Below are 24589 nucleotides of genomic sequence, written 5' to 3' on the forward strand. Positions count from 1 at the left end.
TAATCTCTCCAAATCTCAATTTATAAAATAGAAGTAATAATGGTATCTTTCAAAGAGTCATTTTTTAAAAAATTATTTTATTTTATTATTATTTTAAGATTTTATTTATTTATTTGACAGCGAGAAACAGCCAGCGAGAGAGGGTACACAAGCAGGGGGAGTGGAAGAGGGAGAAGCAGGCTCCCAGCGGAGGAGCCTGATGTGGGGCTCGATCCCAGAATGCCGGGATCATGCCCTGAGCTGAAGGCAGACGCTTAACGTCTGAGCCACCCAGGTGCCCCTTATTTATTTATTTTAGAGAGAGAGCGTGCACACGCACCAGTCGGGGCAGGGGCAGAGGGGAAGGAGAGAGAGAGAGAATCCTCCAGCAGACTCCATGCTGAGTGTGGAGCCGGACATGGGGCTTGATCCCAGGACCCTGAGATCATGACCTGAGCCAAAATCAAGAGCTGGCTGCTGAGCTGACTGAACTACCCAGGTGCCCCTTTTCAAAGAGTCTTTGAGAAGTTTTTGTGAGCTTCAAATGGGTCTCACACACACACACACACACACACACAATCGCACAATCTCCTTGTTCTTAGGTACACAGGGTATTCTTTAAATATAATACAAAAATCTGGAAACATTTGGTTGCCTCCAGGGAGTTAAGCAGGGACAGGGATGGAAAACTTTTCATTGTATCCTCTTCCTTATTTTTGGAATTTAAGACCATATGAATGCGTAACGCAGATTACATACTAAAATTAAAACATTCCTAAGTGACTTACCAGGAATTTGGTTAACATAAATGCCACCTCACCGGTGGGCAGGCCACTGGCGAGCGCTTCTGAGAGCTTCCTTCAGTTAGTCCTCACACGTACTGTGTGAGGAAGACGCCCTAGAGGGATTCATGGTTGGGATATCAAACTGAGGTGGTTTGGCAGCTATCTCATGTATACGGAATAACTTTAAAAAGCATTTGTGTTATACAACATTTCAAACATATGGGAAAGTAGAAGTATCTTTCTATAATTATTTAGAATGTTCGTAAGGGGTGGCTATAGAATTTATCATTCAATTTGGGGTACTTTTGAGAGAGAAGGGGCTGCTGGTGAGAATCATGCTGGGGGAACAAATGTAAACTCGACAGCCCCAGGCAACTGGGTCAGAGAGTCCGTTGGAAATCAAGCATCACCGTAACTGTTGAAGTCCCCACTGTGCCTCTTCCTGGCCCATGTTACCGCTGCCCCCCAAGGCAGCCATGATCTGCCGTAAACGTGCATGCTGTTCACAGTCTGTGTGCGGACTCCATAGGTGTGTGTCACAAACCTAGAGAGCATTCCTTCATATGTTTCTAAATGTTACATAAATGGGATCCCGGGTTGTCACTTTTTTAAATCAGTAAGGCATTTTTCCTCCTGTTCCTGGAAAATTAAAGGAACTGGACCAGGGACTAATAATGCGTTAGCTAAGGTTCTTTTGACTGAAAGCGACAGAAACTAATTCTGGCTAGCTTAAACCGTGGGAGGATTTAATGAAGACTATTGAGGCATCTTAAGTGTCTGTCCCATGACTGGAAAATGGGAGATTCAGGGCAGCTCCTGGGACATGAGCCCCGGGTAGTTATGGGTTCAATCCTTTCCTCACACATTATCAACATGATCAGATCACAGTGACCCCCAGCCTCTCTATGTCTGGATTCCACTCCTCAAATTCCAGAGACAGTGAGAGAATCCAGTTGGGCGATATCCCTCCGTGGGCCAACCCCCTCTATTTGGTCAGGAACGCAGGATCATGTAGTAGGTTCATAACCACATAGAGCACATCCCACAGTACTGGGGCTGCTCCCAGCGGAGGGGAAATTGTGAGCTGTGCACCTAAAGAGGAGACAACAGTAAGTGAGCCGAGAAAACCTGGAGATGAGAAGGAAAGTTCTGTGTTGATGATTTCTTCTGAAAAGGAACAAAGAGGGTGTTTTCATTTGGGAATTCCTTCCTGGCATTTCTTGGGAAATTTATATGGGCTCCTGAATTCTAGATTCTGAGTCAAATTAGTTGAGAAATCAGGAAAATTGGAAGAAGTGTTATAATCCTCCTGGGAGAATTAAAGCTTAATTGTCCATATAGAGACCTTACCGGTTTGAAGAAATCCACTGCCTTCAAGTTGAAAGCAAGAGCAGGAAACATTGATGCATGGAGTCAAAGGCCAGGGTTGACATTTTTGGGCTGGAGACAGGAGCCATAGGAGAGGAGTGTCAGTGGAACTTTCTTGTATCTGTTGCTCTAAGTGGGCGTTCAGGGCCTTGCAGGTAGTGAGTTTTGGGGATAAACACAAATAAGTTATATGCTAGTACTTTTTACATGCATGGTGTTCTAAGAAACACCAGGTTTTGGAAGCAAAATATGTCCTTAAGTTGACTGTTCTGACATTTGCCTCTCTGTAGTGTTCTTACTCTTGCCAGGATATCCGAATATTATATTATTTGAATTCTATTGGAGAGAACAGTTGATGCTTTGTGGGGCTAAAAATTTCATTTAAAGAATGATAACATTAAACTATTTGGGGAAAACTTTCCAATTTCTTAATGATTTTTATTTAGCATTATTTTGTGTTCATGTTCATTTCTTTTGAAGGTTTTCTATTATCTTGTGCCTGTTTTAGGTAGAGACCATTTTTATGTTACTGGGTTTTATGATCTTGTCACAATCTATTGGTTAATAATAATAATAATAATAATAAGCCATGTACTTGTTATGATAACTTTTTAAAAAAAGACCAAGGAAGGTTTTCATATAATCCTATTATAGAAAAGTGATTCTATGCTTATTATCATGGCTACTTACTTTTCTTTTTAAAAAAGATTTATTTAAAAGAGAGAGCATGTGAGTGTGTGTGCACATGAGCTGGGGGAGGGGCAGAGGGAGAAAGAGAATCCCAAGCAGACTCTCCATTGAGCATGGAGCCAGACAGATGTGGGGCTCGATCTCACAACCCTGAGATCATGACCTGAGCCGAAATCAAGAGTCGGCCGCTTAACCGACTGAGCCCCCCAGGTGCCCTGTGGCTACTTATTTTTCCAAAAGCATCTAAGTTAAGTGTTATGAAACTTATGGCATAACATGAATTCTGGAAATTTCCTCATTCTTGAATCCCAATAATTAATATTGGTCAAAAGTTTGGATGCACTGTAAGGGAGTAGCATCCTATGTGGGATCCCTGGTGGGGTTAATGGTGAAGGGTCATTATTTCTCTCTGAGATACTCTCACTGATGATGTCCCCACGTAAGTCAGATGCGTTGAAGTGCTAAAATACACAGAGACAACTGCTATTGGGTACAAACCTCCCGGTTGATTTCAGTTCCTGCTGAAAGTTGGAAAAATCAATTCCATGAGAAATGAGAAGCGACCCTTTTCTGGCTTCCAAGGGAACATGAGAAACAAGAGGGAGAAAAAGGCTAATCAATGAAGGTGCCCATGCGCTTCCAGTTGAAGTTGATGGTCATATTTTAATCTGAGAAACCCTGATCATTGGCATCACTTCGGGGTTAAAACACTGTGTCTAAACCCCCGGGTTAGAGGGCAACTGTGTGCATGGTTCCTCTGCTTGAGTTAATTTTCAGATCAGTGTGCCCTCTGTAGATGTGCTCTGAGGGAATGAACAAAAGACTGGAGGAATCTCAGGGAGAAAACTGATCTCCACTAGGGGACAGTGATTCCCGACACATGGGTAAGTGACCTGAGCTGGGCCTGGGCTGGCCCAAGGGGCTGACAATGACATCTGCTCGCAGACCTGAAATGGGCTGGTCCCGATGACACAGTATTTTTTTCTTTTTTTTTTCTTTTAAAGACTTATTTATTGTTAGTGAAAGAGAGAGAACGCATGTGCTCGAGCAGGGGAAAGGGCAGAGGAAGAGAGATAATCTATCTCAAGCAGACTGTCTGCTGAGTGTGGAGCTGGACTTGGGGCTCGATCCCAGGACCCTGAGATCATGACCTGAGCTGAAATCAAGAGTCCGATGCCCAACTGACGGAGCCACCCAGGGGCCCCGGTATTTTTTTTTAAATTGAAGTGTAATTAACATACAGTGTTATATTAGTTCTAGATATATGATCTAATGCTTCACCAATTCTACTCAGTGTACTTTTTTTTTTTTTTAAGATTTTATTTATTTGAGAGAGAGAGAGAGCAAGCAAGAGAGAGAGAGCAAGAGCGGGGAGAGAGGGAGAAGCAAGATCTCCGCTGAGCAGGGAGGCTTACACGGGGCTCGATCCTAGGACCCTGGGCTCATGACCTGAGCCGAAGGCAGACACTCAACTGACTGAGCCACCCAGGCGCCCCTACTCAGCATACTTTTAATCCTCTATCTATTTCAACCATCTCCCCACCAACCCCAGAACCACCAGTTTGTTCTCTATATTTAAGAGTGGTTTTTTTTGGTTTGTTTGTTTGTCTCTTTTTTGTTTTATTTCTTTCATATATGGTTGAAATCATATGGTATTTGTCTTTCTTTGACTGACTTATTTCACTTAGTATCATACCCTCTAGCTCCATCCATGTTGTTACAAATGGCGAGATCTCATTCTTTTTATGGCTGAATAATTTTCTCTTGTGTGTGTGTGTGTGTGTGTGTGTATATATATATATATATACACACATATATGTGAGTGTATGTGCATATATGTATATATATGGTGTGTGTATCTATATCTATGTCTATATCCGTCTATCTCACATCTTCTTTATCCATTCATCCAGTGATGGACACGTAGGTTGTTTCCATATCTTGGCTATTGTAACACAGTATTTCATTATTAGTCATGCAAATTAACCCAGACTTCTCGGCTAAAAAAAAATCATAAGGCAGGAATCCTGGTTAGTATGACCTACTTGATATTTAGCTCTGTGATGTAGGTGGATATAAAATAGCTTTTAAACAATGATTTTACATAGGAATGTTAGATATTTATTCAGAGATTGGCCATATATTGGGGGGGAGGGTATCCCCTCCTAAAAGCCAAAACATAAAAACCACTCAAGAGGGAATGAACCTTTCCGCTTACCTTTTCCACAGCGGAGACCACTTCAAGCAGGATGCAGCCCTGAAAGCGTAATGTTATTGACATCACATGGACTACGTACAGGACTAAACCCCATTAAGGCCTCTATATAAAGTCAAGATTCTGGTGGGCGGGCGTATGGGTCCGCAGGTTTTGCGGAGACAAGCTGTATGTGTAGGTTCCTCTTTCTTCAGCTTCTTGCCCTCCGTGTGCGGCGGCCAGTTTCCGATTTCTACCCGCTGACCTCTGGAAACTGTGAGCCGAGGAGAGCCCAATACATTGTCTCACTGGCACATATCAAAATCAATGGTCTATATGAAAGATCTTTATTCTGGGTGGAGTTAAGATGGCGGAGGAGTAGGAGACACCGTTTTCAGCCGGTCCCCCGAGTCGAGCTGGATAGGTACCAGACCAGCCTAAACAACCACGGAACCAGCCTGAGACGCAGGAAGACGCATCTGGATCTCTACAAATGAACATCTCCAGCGCTGAGTATTGAGGTACGAAGCGGGGAGCCATGAAACTGTGCACAGATATCGGAAGATAAACGGAAGGGGGAGGGAGCCGCCGCGTTCGGGCGCCGGGAAGCGGTAGCCACTTGCACGGGAGAGCGGGCGGGGCTCGTGGTCGGCACCCGCAAAACAGCAGACTGAGACCGTGAGCCGGGAGCGCGCGCCACCAGGCATCTCGCGGAACTCCGGAATCCCGGTGCGCTTACTGGATCCAGACTGAGACCGGGAGATCCGGGAGCGCGCGCGGGGCGGCTGGTGGCTGGCGGCGTTAGAAACACAAAGGACAGAGACGCGCCGGCCCTGGAAGTGAGGGCTGGGACGCCGGGTGTGGGGCGCACATCCCGGACGCTGCAGGGTTGAGCAGCACCAACAGAAACAGAGTCAAAGTGGCCAGAACATTAGTAGAGAACGGGCCGCAATCCCTCTGTTCTGTGACAGAGGCTGAAATTTGGCCGCTGCTGCTCCGACTCTCAGAAGAGGCACAGCAAACCGCCAGGGAAAGCCGCCAGAGAACAAAAGCCTGGAAATACCGGCTCAGGGAGTGCCCATCCCCATCCCCCCTCGCAGGGGACGCGGAGACTCTACCCAAACAGGGTTGCCTGAGTATCGGCGCGGCAGGCCCCTCCCCCAGAACACAGAAGGCAGGCTGAAAAATCAAGAAGCCCACAACCCGGGCGCCTGGGTGGCGCAGTCATTGAGCGCCTGTCTCCGGCTTAGGGCGTGATCCCGGCATTCCGGAAAGGAGTCCCTCATCGGGCTCCTCCGCTGGGAGCCTGCTTCTTCCTCTCCCACTCCCCTGCTTCTGTTCCCTCTCTCGCTGGTTGGCTGCCACATAAATAAATAAATAAAATCTTTAAAGAAGAAGCCCACATCCCTAAGATCCCTATAAAACAAGGGGCACGGCCTGGGACCCAGTCAATAATTTGGGCTCTGGAAACCCCGCAACCTCTCTTCATCAGAATGACAAGAAGGAGAAGCCCCCCCCAGCAAAGAAAAGACAGTGATTCTGTGGCCTCTGCCACAGAAATAATGGATATGGATGTAACCAAATTATCAGAAATGGAATTCAGAGTAACGATGGTCAAAATGATGAGTAGAATTGAAAAAACTATTAACGAAAAGGTTACTGAGAATATAGAATCCCTAAGAACAGAAATGAGAGCGAATCTGACAGAAATTAAAAATTCTATGAGCCAAATGCAGGCAAAACTAGAGGCTCTGACGGCCAGGGTCGCAGAAGCAGAGGAACGGGTTAGTGAATTGGAGGATGGGTTAATAGAGGAAAAAATGAAAATAGAAGATGGTCTTAAAAAAATCCACGCCCACGAATGTAGGTTACGGGAGATTACTGACTCAATGAAACAATCCAATGTTAGAATCATCGGCATCCCCGAGGGGGTGGAGAAAAACAGAGGTCTAGAAGAGATATTTGAACAAATTGTAGCTGAAAACTTCCCTAATCTAGCAAGGGAAACAAACATTCGTGTCCAAGAGGCAGAGAGGACCCCTCCCAAGCTCAACCATGACAAACCTACGCCACGTCACGTCATAGTGCAATTCGCAAATATTAGATGCAAGGATACAGTATTGAAAGCGGCCAGGGCAAAGAAATTTCTCACGTACCAAGGCAAAAGCATCAGAATTACGTCAGACCTGTCTACACAGACCTGGAATGAGAGAAAGGGTTGGGGGAGCATATTTAAAGCTCTTTCAGAGAAAAACATGCAGCCAAGGATCCTTTACCCAGCAAGGCTGTCATTCAGAATTGATGGAGAAATAAAGACATTTCAGAATCGCCAGTCACTAACCAATTTTGTAACCACGAAACCAGCCCTACAGGAGATATTACGGGGGGTTCTATAAAAGTAAAAAGGCCCCAAGAGTGATACAGAACAGAAAGTCACAGCCAATACAAACAAAGACTTTACTGGCAACATGGCAACATTAAAATCATATCTCTCAGTAATCAGTCTTAATGTAAATGGTTTGAACCATCCGATAAAACGCCACAGGGTTGCAGATTGGATAAAAAGAAATGACCCATCCATTTGCTGTCTACAAGAGACTCATTTCAAACCCAAAGATGCATTCAGACTGAGAGTAAGGGGATGGAGTACCATCTTTCATGCAAATGGACCTCAAAAGAAAGCTGGGGTAGCAATTCTCATATCAGATAAATTGGATTTTAAACTACAGACTATAGTTAAAGATGCAGAAGGGCACTATATTATTCTTAAGGGAAGTATTCAACAAGTGGATATGACAATTATAAATATATATGCCCCCCACAGGGGAGCAGCAAGATACACAAGCCAACTCTTAACCAGAATAAAGAGACATATAAATAAAAATACATTAATAGTAGGGGACCTCAACACTCCACTATCAGAAATAGACAGAACACCCTGGCAAAAACCAAGCAAAGAATCAAAGGCTTTGAATGCCATACTCGACGAGTTGGACCTCATAGATATATATAGAACACTACACCCCAGAACCAAAGAATACTCATTCTATTCTAATGCCCATGGAACATTCTCAAGAATAGACCATGTTCTGGGACACAAAACAGGTCTCAACCGATACCAAAAGATTGAAATTATCCCCTGCATATTCTCAGACCACAACGCTCTGAAATTGGAACTCAACCACAAGGAAAAATTTGGAAGAAACTCAAACACTTGGAGACTAAGAACCATCCTGCTCAGGAATGACTCGATAAACCAGGAAATCAAAAATCAAATTAAACAATTTATGGAGACCAATGAGAATGAAAATACAACAGTCCAAAACCTATGGGATACTGCAAAGGCAGTCCTAAGGGGGAAATACATAGCCATCCAAGCCTCACTCAAAAGAATAAAAAAATCTAAAATGCAGTTTTTATATTCTCACCTCAAGAAGCTGGAACAGCAACAGAGGGACAGGCCTAATCCACGCACGAGGAAGCAGTTGACCAAAATTAGAGCTGAAATCAATCAAGCAGAAACCAGAAGTACAGTAGAGCAGATCAACAGGACTAGAAGCTGGTTCTTTGAGAGAATCAATAAAATTGACAGACCACTGGCAAGACTTATCCAAAAGAAAAGAGAAAGGACCCAGATTATTAAAATTATGAATGAAAAAGGAGAGGTCACGACGAGCACCATTGAAATTGGAAGGATTATTAGAAATTTTTATCAACAGCTATATGCCAATAAACTAAGCAATCTGGAAGAGATGGAATCCTTCCTGGAAACCTATAAACTACCAAGATTGAAACAGGAAGAAATTGATTCCTTAAACAGGCCAATTAATTATGAAGAAATTGAGTCAGTGATAAACAACCTTCCAAATAACAAAACTCCAGGCCCGGACGGTTTTCCTGGGGAATTCTACCAAACATTCAAAGAAGAAATAATACCTATTCTCCTAAAGCTATTTCAAAAAATAGAAACAGAAGGAAAGCTACCAAACTCATTCTATGAGGCCAATATTACCTTGATCCCCAAACCAGGCAAAGACCCCCTCAAAAAGGAGAATTACAGACCGATCTCCCTAATGAATATGGACGCCAAAATCCTCAACAAGATACTTGCTAATAGAATCCAACAGTACATTAAAAGGATTATCCATCACGATCAAGTGGGATTCATACCTGGGATGCAAGCGTGGTTCAATATTCGCAAATCAATCAGCGTGATACATCATATCAACAAGAAAAGACTCAGGAACCATATGATCCTCTCAATCGATGCCGAAAAAGCATTTGACAAAATACAGCATCCTTTCCTGATTAAAACCCTTCAGAGTGTAGGAATAGAAGGTACATTTCTCAATCTCATAAAAGCCATCTATGAAAAGCCTACTGCAAATATTATTCTCAATGGGGAAAAGCTGGAAGCCTTTCCCTTAAGATCAGGAACTCGACAAGGATGCCCACTCTCGCCACTATTATTCAACATAGTACTAGAAGTCCTTGCAACAGCAATCAGACGACAAAAAGGGATCAAAGGTATTCAAATTGGCAAAGAAGAAGTCAAAATGTCTCTCTTTGCAGATGACATGATACTCTATATGGAAAACCCAAAAGAAGCCACTCCCAAACTATTAGAAGTTATAGAGCAATTCAGTAACGTGGCGGGATACAAAATAAATGCTCAGAAATCAGTTGCATTTCTATACACGAATAACGAGACCGAAGAAAGAGAAATTAGGGAATCCATCCCATTTACAATAGCACCAAAAACCATACGTTACCTTGGAATTAACTTAACCAGAGACGTAAAGGACCTATATTCTAGAAACTATAAATCACTCTTAAAAGACATTGAGGAAGACATAAAAAGATGGAAAGATATTCCATGCTCATGGATCGGAAGAATTAACATAGTTAAAATGTCCATGCTACCCAGAGCAATCTACACTTTCAATGCTATCCCGATCAAAATACCAAGAACATTTTTCAAAGAACTGGAACAAACAGTCCTTAAATTTGTATGGAAACAGAAAAGGCCCCGAATCTCCAAGGAACTGTTGAAAAGGAAAAACAAAGCTGGGGGCATCACAATGCCGGATTTCGAGCTGTACTACAAAGCTGTGATCACAAAGACAGCATGGTACTGGCACAAAAACAGACACATAGACCAATGGAACAGAATAGAGAGCCCAGAAATGGACCCTCGGCTCTTTGGGCAACTAATATTTGATAAAGCAGGAAAAAACATCCAGTGGGAAAAAGACAGTCTCTTCAATAAATGGTGCTGGGAAAATTGGACAGCTACATGCAAGAGAATGAAACTTGACCACTATCTCACACCATACACAAAAATAAACTCCAAATGGATGAAAGACCTCGATGTGAGACAGGAATCCATCAAAATTCTAGAGGAGAACATAGGCAGCAACCTCTACGACATCGGCCAAAGCAAACTTTTTCATGACACATCCCCAAAGGCAAGAGAAACAAAAGATAAAATGAATTTATGGGACTTCATCAAGATTAAAAGTTTCTGCACATCCAAGGAAACAGTCAGAAAAACTAAGAGGCAGCCCACGGAATGGGAGAATATATTTGCAAATGACACTACAGATAAAGGACTGGTATCCAAGATCTACAAAGAACTTCTCAAACTCAATACACGAGAAACAAATAAACAAATCAAAAAATGGGCAGAAGATATGAACAGACACTTTTCCAATGAAGACATACAAATGGCTAACAGACACATGAAAAAAATGTTCAAAATCATTAGCCATCAAGGAAATTCAAATCAAAACCACACTGAGATACCACCTTACGCCAGTTAGAATGGCAAAAATAGACAAGGCAAGAAACAACAATTGTTGGAGAGGATGTGGAGAAAGGGGATCCCTCCTACATTGTTGGTGGGAATGCAAGTTGGTACAGCCACTCTGGAAAACAGTGTGGAGGTCCCTTAAAAAGTTAAAAATTGAGCTACCCTATGACCCAGCCATTGCACTACTGGGTATTTACCCCAAAGATACAGACGTAGTGAAGAGAAGGGCCATATGCACCCCAATGTTCATAGCAGCAATGTCCACAATAGCTAAATTGTGGAAGGAGCCGAGATGCCCTTCAACAGATGACTGGATTAAGAAGTTGTGGTCCATATATACAATGGAATATTACTCAGCTATCAGAAAGAACGAGTTCTCAACATTTGCTACAACATGGACAGCACTGGAGGAGATAATGCTAAGTGAAATAAGTCAAGCAGAGAAAGACAACTATCATATGATTTCTCTCATCTATGGAACATAAGAACTAGGATGATCAGTAGGGGAAGAAAGGGATAAAGAAAGGGGGGGTAATCAGAAGGGGGAATGAAACATGAGAGACTATGGACTATGAGAAACAAACTGAGGACTTCAGAGGGGAGGGGTTGGGGGAATGGGATAGACCGGTGATGGGTAGTAAGGAGGGCACGTATTGCATGGTGCACTGGGTGTTATACACAACTAATGAATCATCGAGCCTTACATCGGAAACCGGGGATGTACTGTATGGTGACTAACATAATATAATAAAAAATCATTTAAAAAAAAAAAAACACTCAAGAAAAATGCCATGTGAGCTATGATTGCAAATGACTAATGGAATGTAATTTTAGTGGAATATGAAAAATACATTTCCCTTTATAATAAAGACCTAAGTTGTTTCTTTTTGAAGCCTTACAAACAAAATTCAACTATTAAAAAAGTGTAGCGATAGCTTTAGAAAACCTTTTGCCTTTTATGAAATAAAGGACTTTGATAAGATTACTTATAAACTTGTTAACAACCTGTTACTGTATATCATGGATGTTTCTAGATACTGTGGGGGCCCCTGGGGATGGAATATTCATTTTTGGCTGACCAATGGCCTATTATTTTTAGATAAAAGTGAATTAAGATGAAACCTTTTGCTCTCCCCAAACCACCATTTTTACAAGTTAGTGAATTAACATGAAATGGTTTTCAGAGTTGGGGCCAGAGCACGCTGTAGTCAGGAAACCACACCTCTAAGAGTTTTCCACCAGCTTCTCAGGCTGGCCTCAGGGGATTTCTAACAGCAGGACAGTACTCTAGGCTTCCCGTGGTTACCTCCAAAAACAAACTCAGTGGAACTGGAACTTCCACGTATTAGGCTGATGGCTCTTCTTGCACAGTTGCTTACAAAACAGTTAAGGATCAGTAAAAAAAAATTTTTTTTCATCTTTAATAGGAATTCACTAATTTGCAAATGATGTCAGGCTGGATATTGTGCTGACAAGGTTAATTAGCCATAATTCATGGCTGCCGTCAAAGACAATATGGTCTGATACAAAGATTCAGAACTGTTAATTATTATAGTAATAGGAATTATGGTAGTACTATTTTAGTAATTATTTAATGGTAATATTTAACAATAATTTTTAATAATTTAATAATAATAATAATAATTACGGTCCAGGCTCCGTGCTAGGCAATCTGCACATATTAGCTCTGAATGTGGTCATCAACCATCGGAGGTAGGTAGCAATATGTTCATTTTCCAGATGCAGAAACTGAGCTTTAGGGAGGGTGAGCAACTTGTCCAAGGCCACACAGGCAGTCACTGAGGAAGGTGGGAAACAGAGCTTTGAAGGCTGACATACAAGAACATAGAGATGAACGCACAAACGTTTGCAAGATACACATGCGACATGCTCTCTTCCTTTCCTTGAACATTCACTCAGTGGCCTTCTAGTGAGGGAGGTGAAAGGCAGCAAGTTCTGTTGGAATTATGATACGTTATTTGATTTGCTGGGGAGCAGAAGGGTTAGTGGAAGGCGGTGTGTTTTAGGAGAAATATGTAATCGACTTTCCCCATGACCAGAAGCTGTTGGAGTGAACATCCAAGATGTCCGCCCGGGAGATTTTCTACCTGCTTTTCTGCCTCTTGTCCTGTACTTTTGGTATTTCTTCTGCTCTTAGCGTCAGTGAGTCAACGGCATGTTTTTAGCTCTCCCCGTGTGCACAGAAGTGGACCCTAACTGAACAGGGGTGTGTAATTACCATGGGCCAAATATGCGTGCCAGTCTTTCCTGCCAGCAGGAGGTCAGGATGGTGGTGGTGGTGTGTGTGTGTGGGGGGGGGGGTGTATGGAAGAACAGAATATATAAAATAAAATTATCTATAAATATATTTAATTCATTTTAAGTCTCAAAATCGCTCAAGGGTATTTTTTTTAGTTGGGCAATTAAACCTGTTCCCCTTGGCACGTTCTAATAAGTTCATACATGGAAGCCGGAGAGAAATCAATCCTTTAATGCCTCACAAGTAGAAAAGGAAATTATAGAATGATGTAGCTGGGAGGGACCCCAGAGATCTAGTGTTTCATGGAATATTCATGTCCTCGATCTGTTAATAGGTGTTTTGCAAAAGACCTTACTTTACCATGGTCAGGGAAGATGTGGAAAATGCTAGGTTAGAGTTAAATAGGTTTCTTTCCTGTGGAACTTGACGGCCTTTAATATGCTAATGTGCTTTGTCAATCTACAACGTAGACTGTAGACTGTAGTGTTTCAACACTTATTTAACCCCCTTCCCCCTAAATTCTTTTTGTGAGAAATGCAGGTCTAGCTGAGGCGGCTCCTGGAGTCTCTATGAAGATGGCAGCTGACACCTTTTTGAGAGCAAGGAAGTCTGAAGGGGAAGGAAGGATAGATCATTTGCTCCTGTTACGTGCCAGGAATTCTCAGTGAGATAGCTTTACCCTAGAGGCTCGGAGAAGGCTGACAGGCACCTCGGCAAACAGGGCTCCCCTTCTCTGTGAGCCACACCGCAGAGAAGTGTGAACACAGCACAAAGGGGTAATCTGCCCCTTAAAATCAGGAAAGTGTATTTATCCCTGACCTAGCCCCCTGGGGACATGTGAAGGGGGAAGGGGGGGCTGTCACCAGGCCAAAATCACAAAGCTAATCTGAGTCTTTGCCTGGACAAACTGGGCATGTGAGTTTAGATTGAGAAGTACCAGTTTAAAAGCTCTGAGAGCTTTTAGGATGAAAGTATGCATTGTAACGCTCCAAGAACGAGGTAGTGTGTAGGATATTTAAGTTGCTTGACCATGCAGCTCTTGCTTTGTGCGGCGTGTGGGAGGCAGTCCTGTTCTGAGGAAAGCCCTTTGGGAAACGCTGATCTAATCTGACCTTCTCATTTTACCAGCGAGCAGCTAAGGACAAGGTATTTCTTCTGTGGGGCGCTTTCAGGTCCCTTTCTCCATCACTGTAACACAGTTGTTGGAACTAACCTGACCAACTTGGAGGGCAGCTTTGGAGAGATTTCTTCAGTTCATAACCCCTTTTTGTATGTTTCAAGGGGAAATTTACTCTATATATCTAGAAGTTTCATTGTCAAAAACCACAGATTAATTCAAGCAACGTGTATAGAATATCGCCTATGCCCAAAGACCCTTTCCGTACAGTGGTGGTCTACAAAGATGTAAATTAGTTCTTGCTAGACAGGGCATTAATAATAATGATAAATATGATATTGATGGCAATACTATGAACAGCTAACATTTATCGAATGCCTTTCTGTTTGTCAGGCACTATACCAAGTACTTCAATTCTCCCAACACCGAGTGAGGTGAGGATGGTAATGATTCTTTTTTCACAGTGAGGATACTCAGGTGAGGAGAGGTTAAGGAATTATTCCAAGGTCACATACAGCTGGAGAAAAGACGGCGTACACAGAAAGGTGGGGCAGCATGTGAAGCTTTCCTTACCAGTGATGCAAAGGGCTGTATGAATTTAGCGAAAAGAAAAATAAGTTTTGAAAGACTTGATCAGTGCAAGTGTCAGTTAAGCGGTGGACAATTATGGTTAGTCACCCATGTCTCCTCCCTCTGGAGAACAACACTTCCTTACCTTGGAGGAACTCCAAAGACACTGTGGGGTCTGGCTATGTGGTTGGCCACATTGCCTTGAGCTGGACCAGAGTCTTTGGGAATTTGGGGATTAGAACCAAGGGAAGAGGTCTTCTTCTTGGCTGGTAAAACTGTAAATGCTTGTTGTGAGATGTTCATGCCTTGTCCTCAGCCCTGTGGAAGGAGCTAGGCTTTAGTAGGAGAAACAATGTTGGAGGTGGAGAGATGGAGGAGTAGATCTTCTGGTCATCTCTGAGGCTTGGAGGCTGAGTCCTTCTCTTCTTTACTGGGGCAGAGGATTTACTACCCTCTCTTCTGGGAATGATACTGCCCTTCCTTGCAAAAGAAAATGTTATTAGACAGTGATTTAAAAACCCCTACGCCGTAGGGATATACACAGATCCTCAGAAGTGTTGAGGCTCTGTCTGTTGGGTGCTACAGGGGAATGGGCTCTTGGGGGCCCAAGGAGAAAGTGGAGGTAAAAAGATAAACAAAAATACAAAAAAACCACAACAACCACCCAACTTTGGTGCTTAAAACGATAGCTAAAAGTCCCAACAGGATTCCATTGATGGCTTCAGTGTTTTCCCCATCACACTTCAATGATACTAATAAAAACAGGAGGGGCCATACAAGAATTCCGACCCACTGCACATGCGTCTTAGCCACTCCCTTGATCTCACAGAAAGCCTTCCTTTTCTCATCTGTAAAATGGGAAAGATAATGAATGCCATTCCTTCTTTTGTTTTGATCCTCCAAAGAGAAAACAGATGAAAAACCTTTTGTATGCAAAACAGCATGTAAGTGTGAGCTCCTGATCACACTCATCTTACTGTGATCAAACACTTTATAACCCTGCAGCAAGTCAAGCTTAGTCCCAGCAAGTGGACGGTATTTGGGGAGAGGAGAAGAAGCAGTGATTTCAGGACAGTCGCCTTAGTGGGTGCAAAAATGCTTGGAGGGTGAAAGGTGATAGAAGCAAATAATAATAATAATTGTTTCTTCCCTCTTCGGATTTTATTCCTTTGGTCCATTCTCTCTTCACTTCTGTTTTTTATGGAGTATTTCTCGGTTTGGGGTTTTAGATGGGCTTTATGGAGACAAGGCAGAACATTCGTAACCCCCACAGAATGACAAGATGCATGGAAAGGACCCAGAACAGTTCCTGTTTAATTTGAATTTATTCATTCATTCCTGGTAGGATATTAAACAGGGCTTTATCCTTCTCCTATTTAAAGTGATTAATCTGGGTAGGAGTTCAGCAGTGTGGACAAATACAGAATGGGACCAGTCTGTTTCTAAGCCTGAGCTGGGCTAGGGAGGGTGAGAGGAGTAAGAAGAATAAAGAAATACATGTCTGTGTTGCTGTTGTTGCAACCACAACAAACAAGGGGGAAAAATGTTTCCACGCCGAGGATCCTGCTGCCTGGAGAGAGCCCAGGGAAAAGTGTGGATGGCTGGGTGGGTCCTGCTGGATTGAGGGGCCTGACAGTCTGTGATTCCCTGGAACAAATGGTAGTGGTGGGGTGTGTACACACACAGACACACATGCAACGCTCAGCCTCCAATTTCAGCGCTGGCAGAAGATAACAATTCTCAGTTCGCCTTTCCAGGGTTATTTTTGGCCAGGGCCGTTCGCTGGTGGCAAAAGGTTCAGCCCCCTCCCAACTCCCTCCCTCGTCCTTGTTCTAAAGAGAAACTTGGGCTTGTAAACGGCTCATTTGCAGGGAGACCGGGAGACAGGGCTGCGGTGGGAGGGGAGAGGGAGTGGGGGTCTGGGAGAGGTCCCCAAATCCTGCTCAAGCTCTTAACACCCCCGGGCTGTTTTTTAGCAGAGGGTGTGCTCGGGAGGGAAGCCATCGCCAGGGAAAGCTGGGGCCAGACGCGCGAGGAGGGTCGCCGGGGTCGGGCTAGCCGGCCCTGGGAGCGGGCTCTGGGACACCCCGAAAGTGAGTCCAGCTGGGGCACGACCCCGCCGGCGCCTCGGGCGATCCGGCCGGAGAGGGAGTTGAGCAGGAGCAAACTTTCTTGGAAGGTAGAGGCCGAACTCTGCCGGGGCGGCGCGGGGCGGCGCGGGGAGGGAGGACAGACGGTGCCGCGGGAGGGCGCAGGGCGCAGGGCGCGGGCAGGCTGCGGAGGGGGCCGGGGCGCAAGGCGGAGCCCGGGCTCGCAGCCAAGCGGGTGGGGGGGCCCGGCGGGCTGCAGATTCCCTCCGACTCCCGGGAGCCGCGGCAGGACCGGCCAGGAGGCGCCATGGAGGGGAGCCCCATCCCGGTGCTGACGGTGCCCACCGTGCCCTACGAGGACCAGCGGCCGGCCGGCGGCGGGGGGCTGCGGCGGCCCACCGGCCTCTTCGAGGGCCAGCGCAACTACCTGCCCAACTTCATCCAGAGCGTGCTGTCGTCCATCGACCTGCGCGACCGCCAGGGCTGCACCATGGTGGTGGGTAGCGACGGCAGGTATTTCAGCAGGACGGCCACCGAGATCGTGGTACAGATGGCTGCGGCCAACGGGGTGAGTGACCTGCCCCGGCCGACCCTCGCCTCCCGCCGCGCCGCCGCCCTGCCCCCTCTTGCCTGCCGCCCCCTGGGCGCGCCCCACCCCCACCTCAGCGCCTCGGCTATCCCAGGCCCTTTCCTCCCGGGTCCCCTCGAGGGAACCTGCCTCGTCGCCCTGAGCTCTCCCCGGCTCCCTGCCCACGTCCCGCACCTGCCCGCGTGCCTTTTGGGCCTTCTCTTCCCCAGCCCTTTAAAGCCATCTCTTCGGACCGCGTTCACTACCTTCCCTCCCCCCACTTCTTCCTAAGCCACCAACATAGTGGTTTTTCACCTCTTTCCTTCTTTTTTCTCCTCTGTCCTATTGCAGTCCTCTTCTCCCACCCTAAATTTTGGCTCTGCCAGATTTAACAGTAGTGTCTCAAACGCACACATGCGTCCACACACACGCGCGCGCGGACACACACACACTCCATTGTTGATCCCTGACATGTTAGGCAAGAGTGGACCCTAAAGATTTTTAATATAAGTGGTTCGTTAACCCGGTGGAATTACTTCACTATGAATCCGATCCGGGTAGGGATGGGGTGGAGATCAATTTGATGTCATACAGCCTGGGCTCTCAGTTGTGTGTGCACATGTGTGTGTGTGTGTGTGTGTGTGTGTGTGTGTATTTGGGGGGGGTATCTCTCAATAATCTGAAATGAGACTTGTCATGCCTTTCTTAAAGCATTTCCTAACTTCTCTGCAAGAGGCTCTTTGAGGGTTGACAGCGTTTTTGTGCCACTTCTCCTTATCAGTTTTCATCCTCATTTCCTTTCTCTTCTCCCACGACCTCTGCAGACCTTGGGTTTTTCTCCTTCTCCCTCCTTCCGTTCTGTCCTACAGCTAGAAACACCTTCTGGCATCATCCCCATACCCCCCATATCCTCCTTCCCAAATCTTGCGGCCTCTGCGGACTTCGGCAAGACGGACACCTCACTTCAGAGGTCTTGGTGGGAAACATTGTCTAAAAGAGTCATTTCAGCCTTGTTCATACAGTCAGATCCCCAAACTTAGCACATTTAGGTGGAATCCCTACAGATGTATATATGAGTGAGAACGTTTAAAAAAAAGTGAAACTAAACAACTCTCTGGCATGTAGATTCCCTTTCTCCTTCCCAATCCCCTCCTTTTAATTTTCTCTCTTCCTTTCTTTTTTTAACCTTTGGGTTTGTCCATGCTCCATGTTTGTCTACTCTGATTCCCCTCTCTCAGTGTTTTAGGGGTGGGGAAAGTGGAATCTTTTTTTCCTAAAGAAAATAACCCAAAAGCAATTGGGAGAAAAGTGCCGAGGGGTGACATGGGTGGTAGAGCTGTGATTTCCAACTCCAGCAGACGATGTGGCTGGTGACACAGAACTTGTATTTCTCGCTGGCTCCTTACTTGGGATTGATGAAAGTTGGCTTGAATCAGGGTGTTGGAGAGAGGTTGACAAATGGTCTTTTACTCCTGTCTGACAAAGCTGTTCCCGTGGAGTGATGGAGAGTAAGGAGCCTTGGGGGAGCTAGGGCAGCTCTCATAATCCTTCCTGGGCCAACTTTTCCCAGGGAGTGAGAAAAACATCCACTTATTTATTGTGGGTGAGGATATTTTTGAAGCTACAGTTGTCGATTTGCATGGAAAGGTATTATTATGCTTGCTTATTTCTTGGCACACGTTCCCATCAAGACTCTCCAGCTTCTTAGTTCAGTGGGTCTTCTCTGATAACTCGTTTTATTAATGTTAAGGGTGGAGTTTATTTTAGGAGATAGTTAGCATATGTTAAGAAACCGTTAAAATAGAGCTACGCTTAACCTTGCGGTTGTTACAAGGGATGGAATGACGAGTCTCAGTCCACACGGAAACACCATCTCTTAAATAATCTGAAAGTATTACTTCTAGAATGGGCGGGTATGGGTGAAAGGAGTGGTCAACATTTATCAAAGTTTCAGACAGCCAATTTTAACCAGTCTTTTCCTCAATTTGTTCACCTTCTTGAGGGCTTTTGCTCGAGCAAATGAACAACCAGAAGGCTGGCTTCAGGAGAAAGGGGGTTTACTGTGAGCAAAATTGGTCTTGAATGATGGCAAATTGATGGGAATGAACTTGTCTCCTGACTTGGCCTGTGGAGTTACACTCAGGAATGAGGACCTTTGATTCCAAAAACTTTGCCTCTCTTGATTTCCCATTGGATGTTCATAAACAGACTAGAAAAATAGTAGAAAATAGAATTTATTCTCTTTGAACTGACTTGAATCTGACTGGGTGGGCTGCCTCTCTGTATTTGAAAAATCTTGGTTTTGATAGAAAAAGTTAATTTTACTAAGCAGTTTAATATAACAAACTATAGTTGCTCTTTGATTATATAATTGCTAGAGGAGAACAGAAGTTTGGAATTTCTAAAACGATGAACTGCACTATCAAAGTTTTAATAGTTCGAAATAGATTCTCAGGTGTATACCCTGTACAATTTGGTATAAAAGTTTTTTTATTGTAAAATTATGAAAATTTCAAACTTTCAGAAAAGCGGAGAGAATAGATAAATAACATCCATATGCCCATACCCTAGGCTGTTAACATTTTTCCTATATTTGTTTCATCTTTTTTTGAGGGCTAAAGTGTTTTAAAGTATATTTTAAAAATGACATTTTATCCCTAAATTCAGTATGGATCTCTAAAAACTAAGAACAATTTTCTTGATAGTTACAATATCATTATCATCCCCAACAAAATAAAAAAGGATTTCTTCAATTATTACCCAGTCCACATTCAGATTTCCTCAATTATTCTGAAATGTCTTTTATAGCTGTTTTTTCAGACTTGTTTCTTCTAATCAAGGAACACACGTTGCATTTAGTTATGTCTTAAAATCTCCTTTAACCTAGAAAATATCTCCCTCTTTATTTTTATTTTTTGTTAATGAAATTAACTTACTGAAGAGACTAGGTTGATTGGTTGTCCTGTAGAATAGCCCCCCTTTGCCCCCTTTCTGGAATTTTTTTTTTCTTATGATGTCATTTAACTTTTCATTATATTCCCCGTGTGTGTGTGTGTGTGTGTGTGTGTGTGTGTGTACTAGAAATTAGTTCTAAAGGTTTAATTAGATTCAGGCTTAACTTTTTTTTTTTTGCAAGACTATTTCTTAGGCGATGGTGTATATTCATGTTGTATCATGTCAGGAAACAATCTCTGATTGACCCGTTGTTCATGATGCTGAGATGATTATAGGGCTGTTGTGGTGATTGCCTCTGTCTTCTGCCTCTGTCTTCCAGTATTTTCTCCCTCGGACCTGGCCAGTAGCCTGTGGGGTGAGGTTTATACCATGTGAATATCCAGTACTCAGTTGTTTTAGCATCCATTAGAAATCCTGGATTGAGTGGATTATTTCGTTAGGGGTTTCAAAATGATTTTTGAATTTTCTAATTCCATCTACATGCTTCAGCTAGCATTTTTCTAGAAACTGGGTGTTTTCCTCACTATTGAGCTATCCCATAATATAGTTCTTTCTGGAAAAGCAGAATATATATTTATTTCTCTCTCTTTTTAAGTTATAAATTTTCAGAGTCAGGATTTGGTGAAATAGCCACTTCCCCTGTTGGCACATGAATTTGTTTGGCTTTGCTTTTGCTCTTTTGAGTATCACTGTGAACTCTTAAACTTTTATATAATCCATTTGAGTGGATTTGTAAATAAGTGAGAAGATGTTTCTTACCTGTTTTTGTAATTTTTATGTGGCTGTGTGAACTTACCTAAAAAGTCCCCAGAAGTATTTTAATTCTCTTTTAAAGGTACAGACTGTCATGCCATGTAGCACAACAGAAAAAGAACTACTAAGTATGAGAGTAAATAGCATCATTTAAATGAATTGAAAAACTTAGCTTGTTACTAATTTAAACTTAGTTTGTAACTAAGTGACTTTTTATCCTATTTCTTTTTCCCTCTGCTTCAGATACTCTTCAAGGATTTAGATCCTCTAGATATCAATTTATTTTAATCTCGTAAAGATTTCAAGAGCTAAATGTAAATAATGGCTACATTATGAATAAGTCCCTTTGCCTTTTTTCTGGGTGGATCCATCTGAGACTAAGGGCATCTCTCTGTTTCTCATCTTTGTTCTAATCTTTTTTTTTTTTCTTTTCTTTTTTTTTTTTTTGGTCCTAAAATACCTTTAATATTGGACAGATGGCAGCACTGTGTCTGCCTGAAGATGTTTCTGACTTTTTCTAAAGTCTTCTGTCTCTGGAGATGACACTGTGTATCATCCCTGTCCAGTAGAACTTTTAGAACTCTTTGAGATGATGGAAAGGTTCTGTAATCTACCCTAGCCACTAGCCACATGTGATTCTCAAACACTTGAAATGTACACAGTATGACTGAAGAACTGAATCTTCTATTTTATTTAATTTTAATTAATTAAAGTTTAAGTTTAAGTAGCTGCGAGTGATTAATAGCTACCATATTAGATAGCACAGCTCTATAATTCAGCACTTAAAATGTACACTTTTTTTTTAATGGATCGAAACTGTTACAACCAAGAGCGACTATAAGGTAAATAAAGGTAGGTCACCAAACACTACAAATGCATATTTGGCAAACCCCAAACCAGATTTCTTCATGTGATAACCACACTCTGTTTTGACTTGAGCCTGGTAGACAATTGAGGTCTGGTAGAAAAAGCGCTATATCAGCAGCTGGAAGGCTCACTTTCTTTTCCTATCTCTGCCATACATGTTGCAGAGCAAATGCTTTAGCCTCTTGAAATACCTGGAAACCACTTGTTTCCCCATCTATAAATTGGGTATGACAGCATGGCTGAGTTATCCTGGGAATCAAATGAAAGTGTTATGTAACATCCATAGCTTTAAGAAATGTAAGAGAATATTATTATGGTCCACTGACTATATCTCCTGAAATAACAATTTGCCCATATTGAATAAAACAACTTATAGCTCTGTTGCAAGTTTTAGCCAAGAGAAAATCCATTTGTTGATTAGCTGCACACTATGCTGGCCACATGGTGATCAGCAATGGTAATAATCATATTAGCATACAGTTCGGCTTACAGAATGAGTTCAGCTTCCAAGAACTTCTCAATGCCTTGTGAAATCTTTTAGAGGTGGAGGTTGACATGCAATGGTATGAAGAAGGCTGGGTCAGCAAGGGACTTGGGTGTGCCTCCCAGGTGGGTGTTTGTACCAGTCGTGTTTGATTCCAATGGGCCGTGCAAAGGTGGTTGTTCCAAAGAATGGGAATGCGCTTGCCTTGACATTTACTAGAGCTATCTGGGGAACAAATTTTGATGTCCCAAAGAAGAGGAGCATAGATTTGGAAGGAAGGCAGAGTGGAATATGGCGGTGTGTGGGACGTAGGGAGGGAAGAAAAAGGAAGCAAGAGAGGGAAGCCTGTGTTTCAACACATAAGGCTTCTTTCCTGGGATGGATCTGGAAGTCTGGGGTTGGCTGGCTTTGGGTCTTATCTCTCGAAGGGAAAAGGCACTGGGTGGTGATTTTTCTGTATTTTCTACTGGTGTTCACTATGGAATAGGTGAATGGAATGAGTTCCTATGGCCCAGACTTTAGGAAGGGCAGGTGTGTAACACACAAGAAAGCCCTAAAAAGCTTGTCATAACTTTCTCTCGCTTCCCTTCCTAAATCCCCATCCCTGAATTGTGGAAACAGGAAATCCATTATATGAGCAATAGTCAATTTTAGGGTGCCCTTGGTTCCATCTGTCTCCCTGTTCAGTCAGTTCATTCTTGAATCTTTTAGCCTCAAGTCGTCATTCACTTTTTTTTATGAGGAAGGAAAAGGAATGGGAGCTGTTTTAAGAACAGCTGGGCCCTCCCAGTTGCTGGGGTGGGTTATTTTAAGCTTTGTTTAATGTGTCCAGAGACCCAGATGACATTTTTAACTAAGCTGTGTTATTAAATCTTGTGATAAAGCATAATGATGTTTATTGAAAAGACAGACACACATCAGCAACATTATGTGTGAAACTTGCCCAAGGAATTTTCTATAAAACATCTGTTCTCTTTGAGCCCTTGGTGAACTCTGGAAGTTTGATAGTTTCTGTACAGACTTGAGGAATAGAAGTTGGAACCTATTTTTGAGGAATCTAAGCATAGGTATTGGCTTCACTAACTTTAACCTTCATGATTTGGGCCCTGGCTACTCTTCTGTTAGACAAGAGTAACGTAAACAAATACTGGGATAGGATTTGAACAGGATTATTTGAGAATAATAGGCAGGGGGTGGAAAATGGACTGAATTTCCCAGGGATTTTTAAATTGAAGGTAGAAAACTCAATGTCCTTTGTTAGCCTACAGCTTTGACAGTTAATTGCAAACACTCAAGATTTGGCCAATATGCCTTTAATGTTTATACTTGTGGAACCAAAGGAAAAGCTTTAGGTCTTTTCGTCTGACTTGACTCTCATTAGTTATGAGCAACAGGATATCTAGAATATACACAAGACTTGTTAAAATCCACGTCTTCTGAATCTTTAAATATCTTTCATATCCTACATTTTTAGTGACGGTCCAATTTTGGAGTGATGCTTGTATCTGTATGAAGAGAAAATTTTCAGGAAATTCAAAGAAATTCTTCTTCTCGGTATCAAGTCACAGAAATTGTTCTTTCCCTTTCCAAGTCTCTAGGTATAGGTGTTTTGTAACGTAATATTTAATTATTACCTTTCTTTTGTTTTCCTCCTGTTTTGTAGCTAGGGGTATCTAGTTTTATATTTAAGGCTTTCTAATGGAAAGGGAAAAGAAGTTGAAATCAGAAGACCAGAGTTTGTAACAAACGGCTACTAGCTACACTATATGAAAAGCTTTTCCAAATCAGTAAAAAATTCAAAAAATTCAAAAGAAATATTGTCAACTACAACAACAAACATATGAAAAGGAGGTCATCCTCATTAATAACTGAAGAAATACAAACAAAAACAATCCATCAATTTGAAAAAAATCTAAAGTTCTCAGAGTTGGTGTGACTGTTCGAAAATTGTCACGCTAATGGAAGTTCAACTGATAGAATCTTTCAGCCAGGCCGTTGAGCAGCGTGTATCAAAATTAATGGAGTACTTGTCCAATAATCCACCAATCCCTTAATCTAGGAATCTATCCTGTAAATTTCCTAATACACATGTGGAAA

The 24589-nt window shown here is 42.9% G+C and overlaps 1 protein-coding gene across 1 annotated transcript in view; it reads left to right on the forward strand.

Annotated features, from left to right (window-relative positions):
- Positions 1-17073: 17073 nt before the first annotated feature.
- PGM5 (phosphoglucomutase 5) overlaps positions 17074-24589 on the forward strand; it is a 184566-nt gene continuing 177050 nt past the window's right edge. Inside the window, exon 1 of the mRNA XM_045772609.2 lies at positions 17074-17433. Coding sequence (XP_045628565.1) covers positions 17173-17433 — 261 coding nt within the window. The 5' untranslated portion in view covers positions 17074-17172. The remainder of the gene's footprint in view (positions 17434-24589) is intronic.

Source organism: Ursus americanus, chromosome 34, assembly GCF_024610735.1.
Source record: "Ursus americanus isolate L20-20 chromosome 34, mUrsAme1.1.p, whole genome shotgun sequence".
Taxonomy (NCBI): domain Eukaryota; kingdom Metazoa; phylum Chordata; class Mammalia; order Carnivora; family Ursidae; genus Ursus; species Ursus americanus.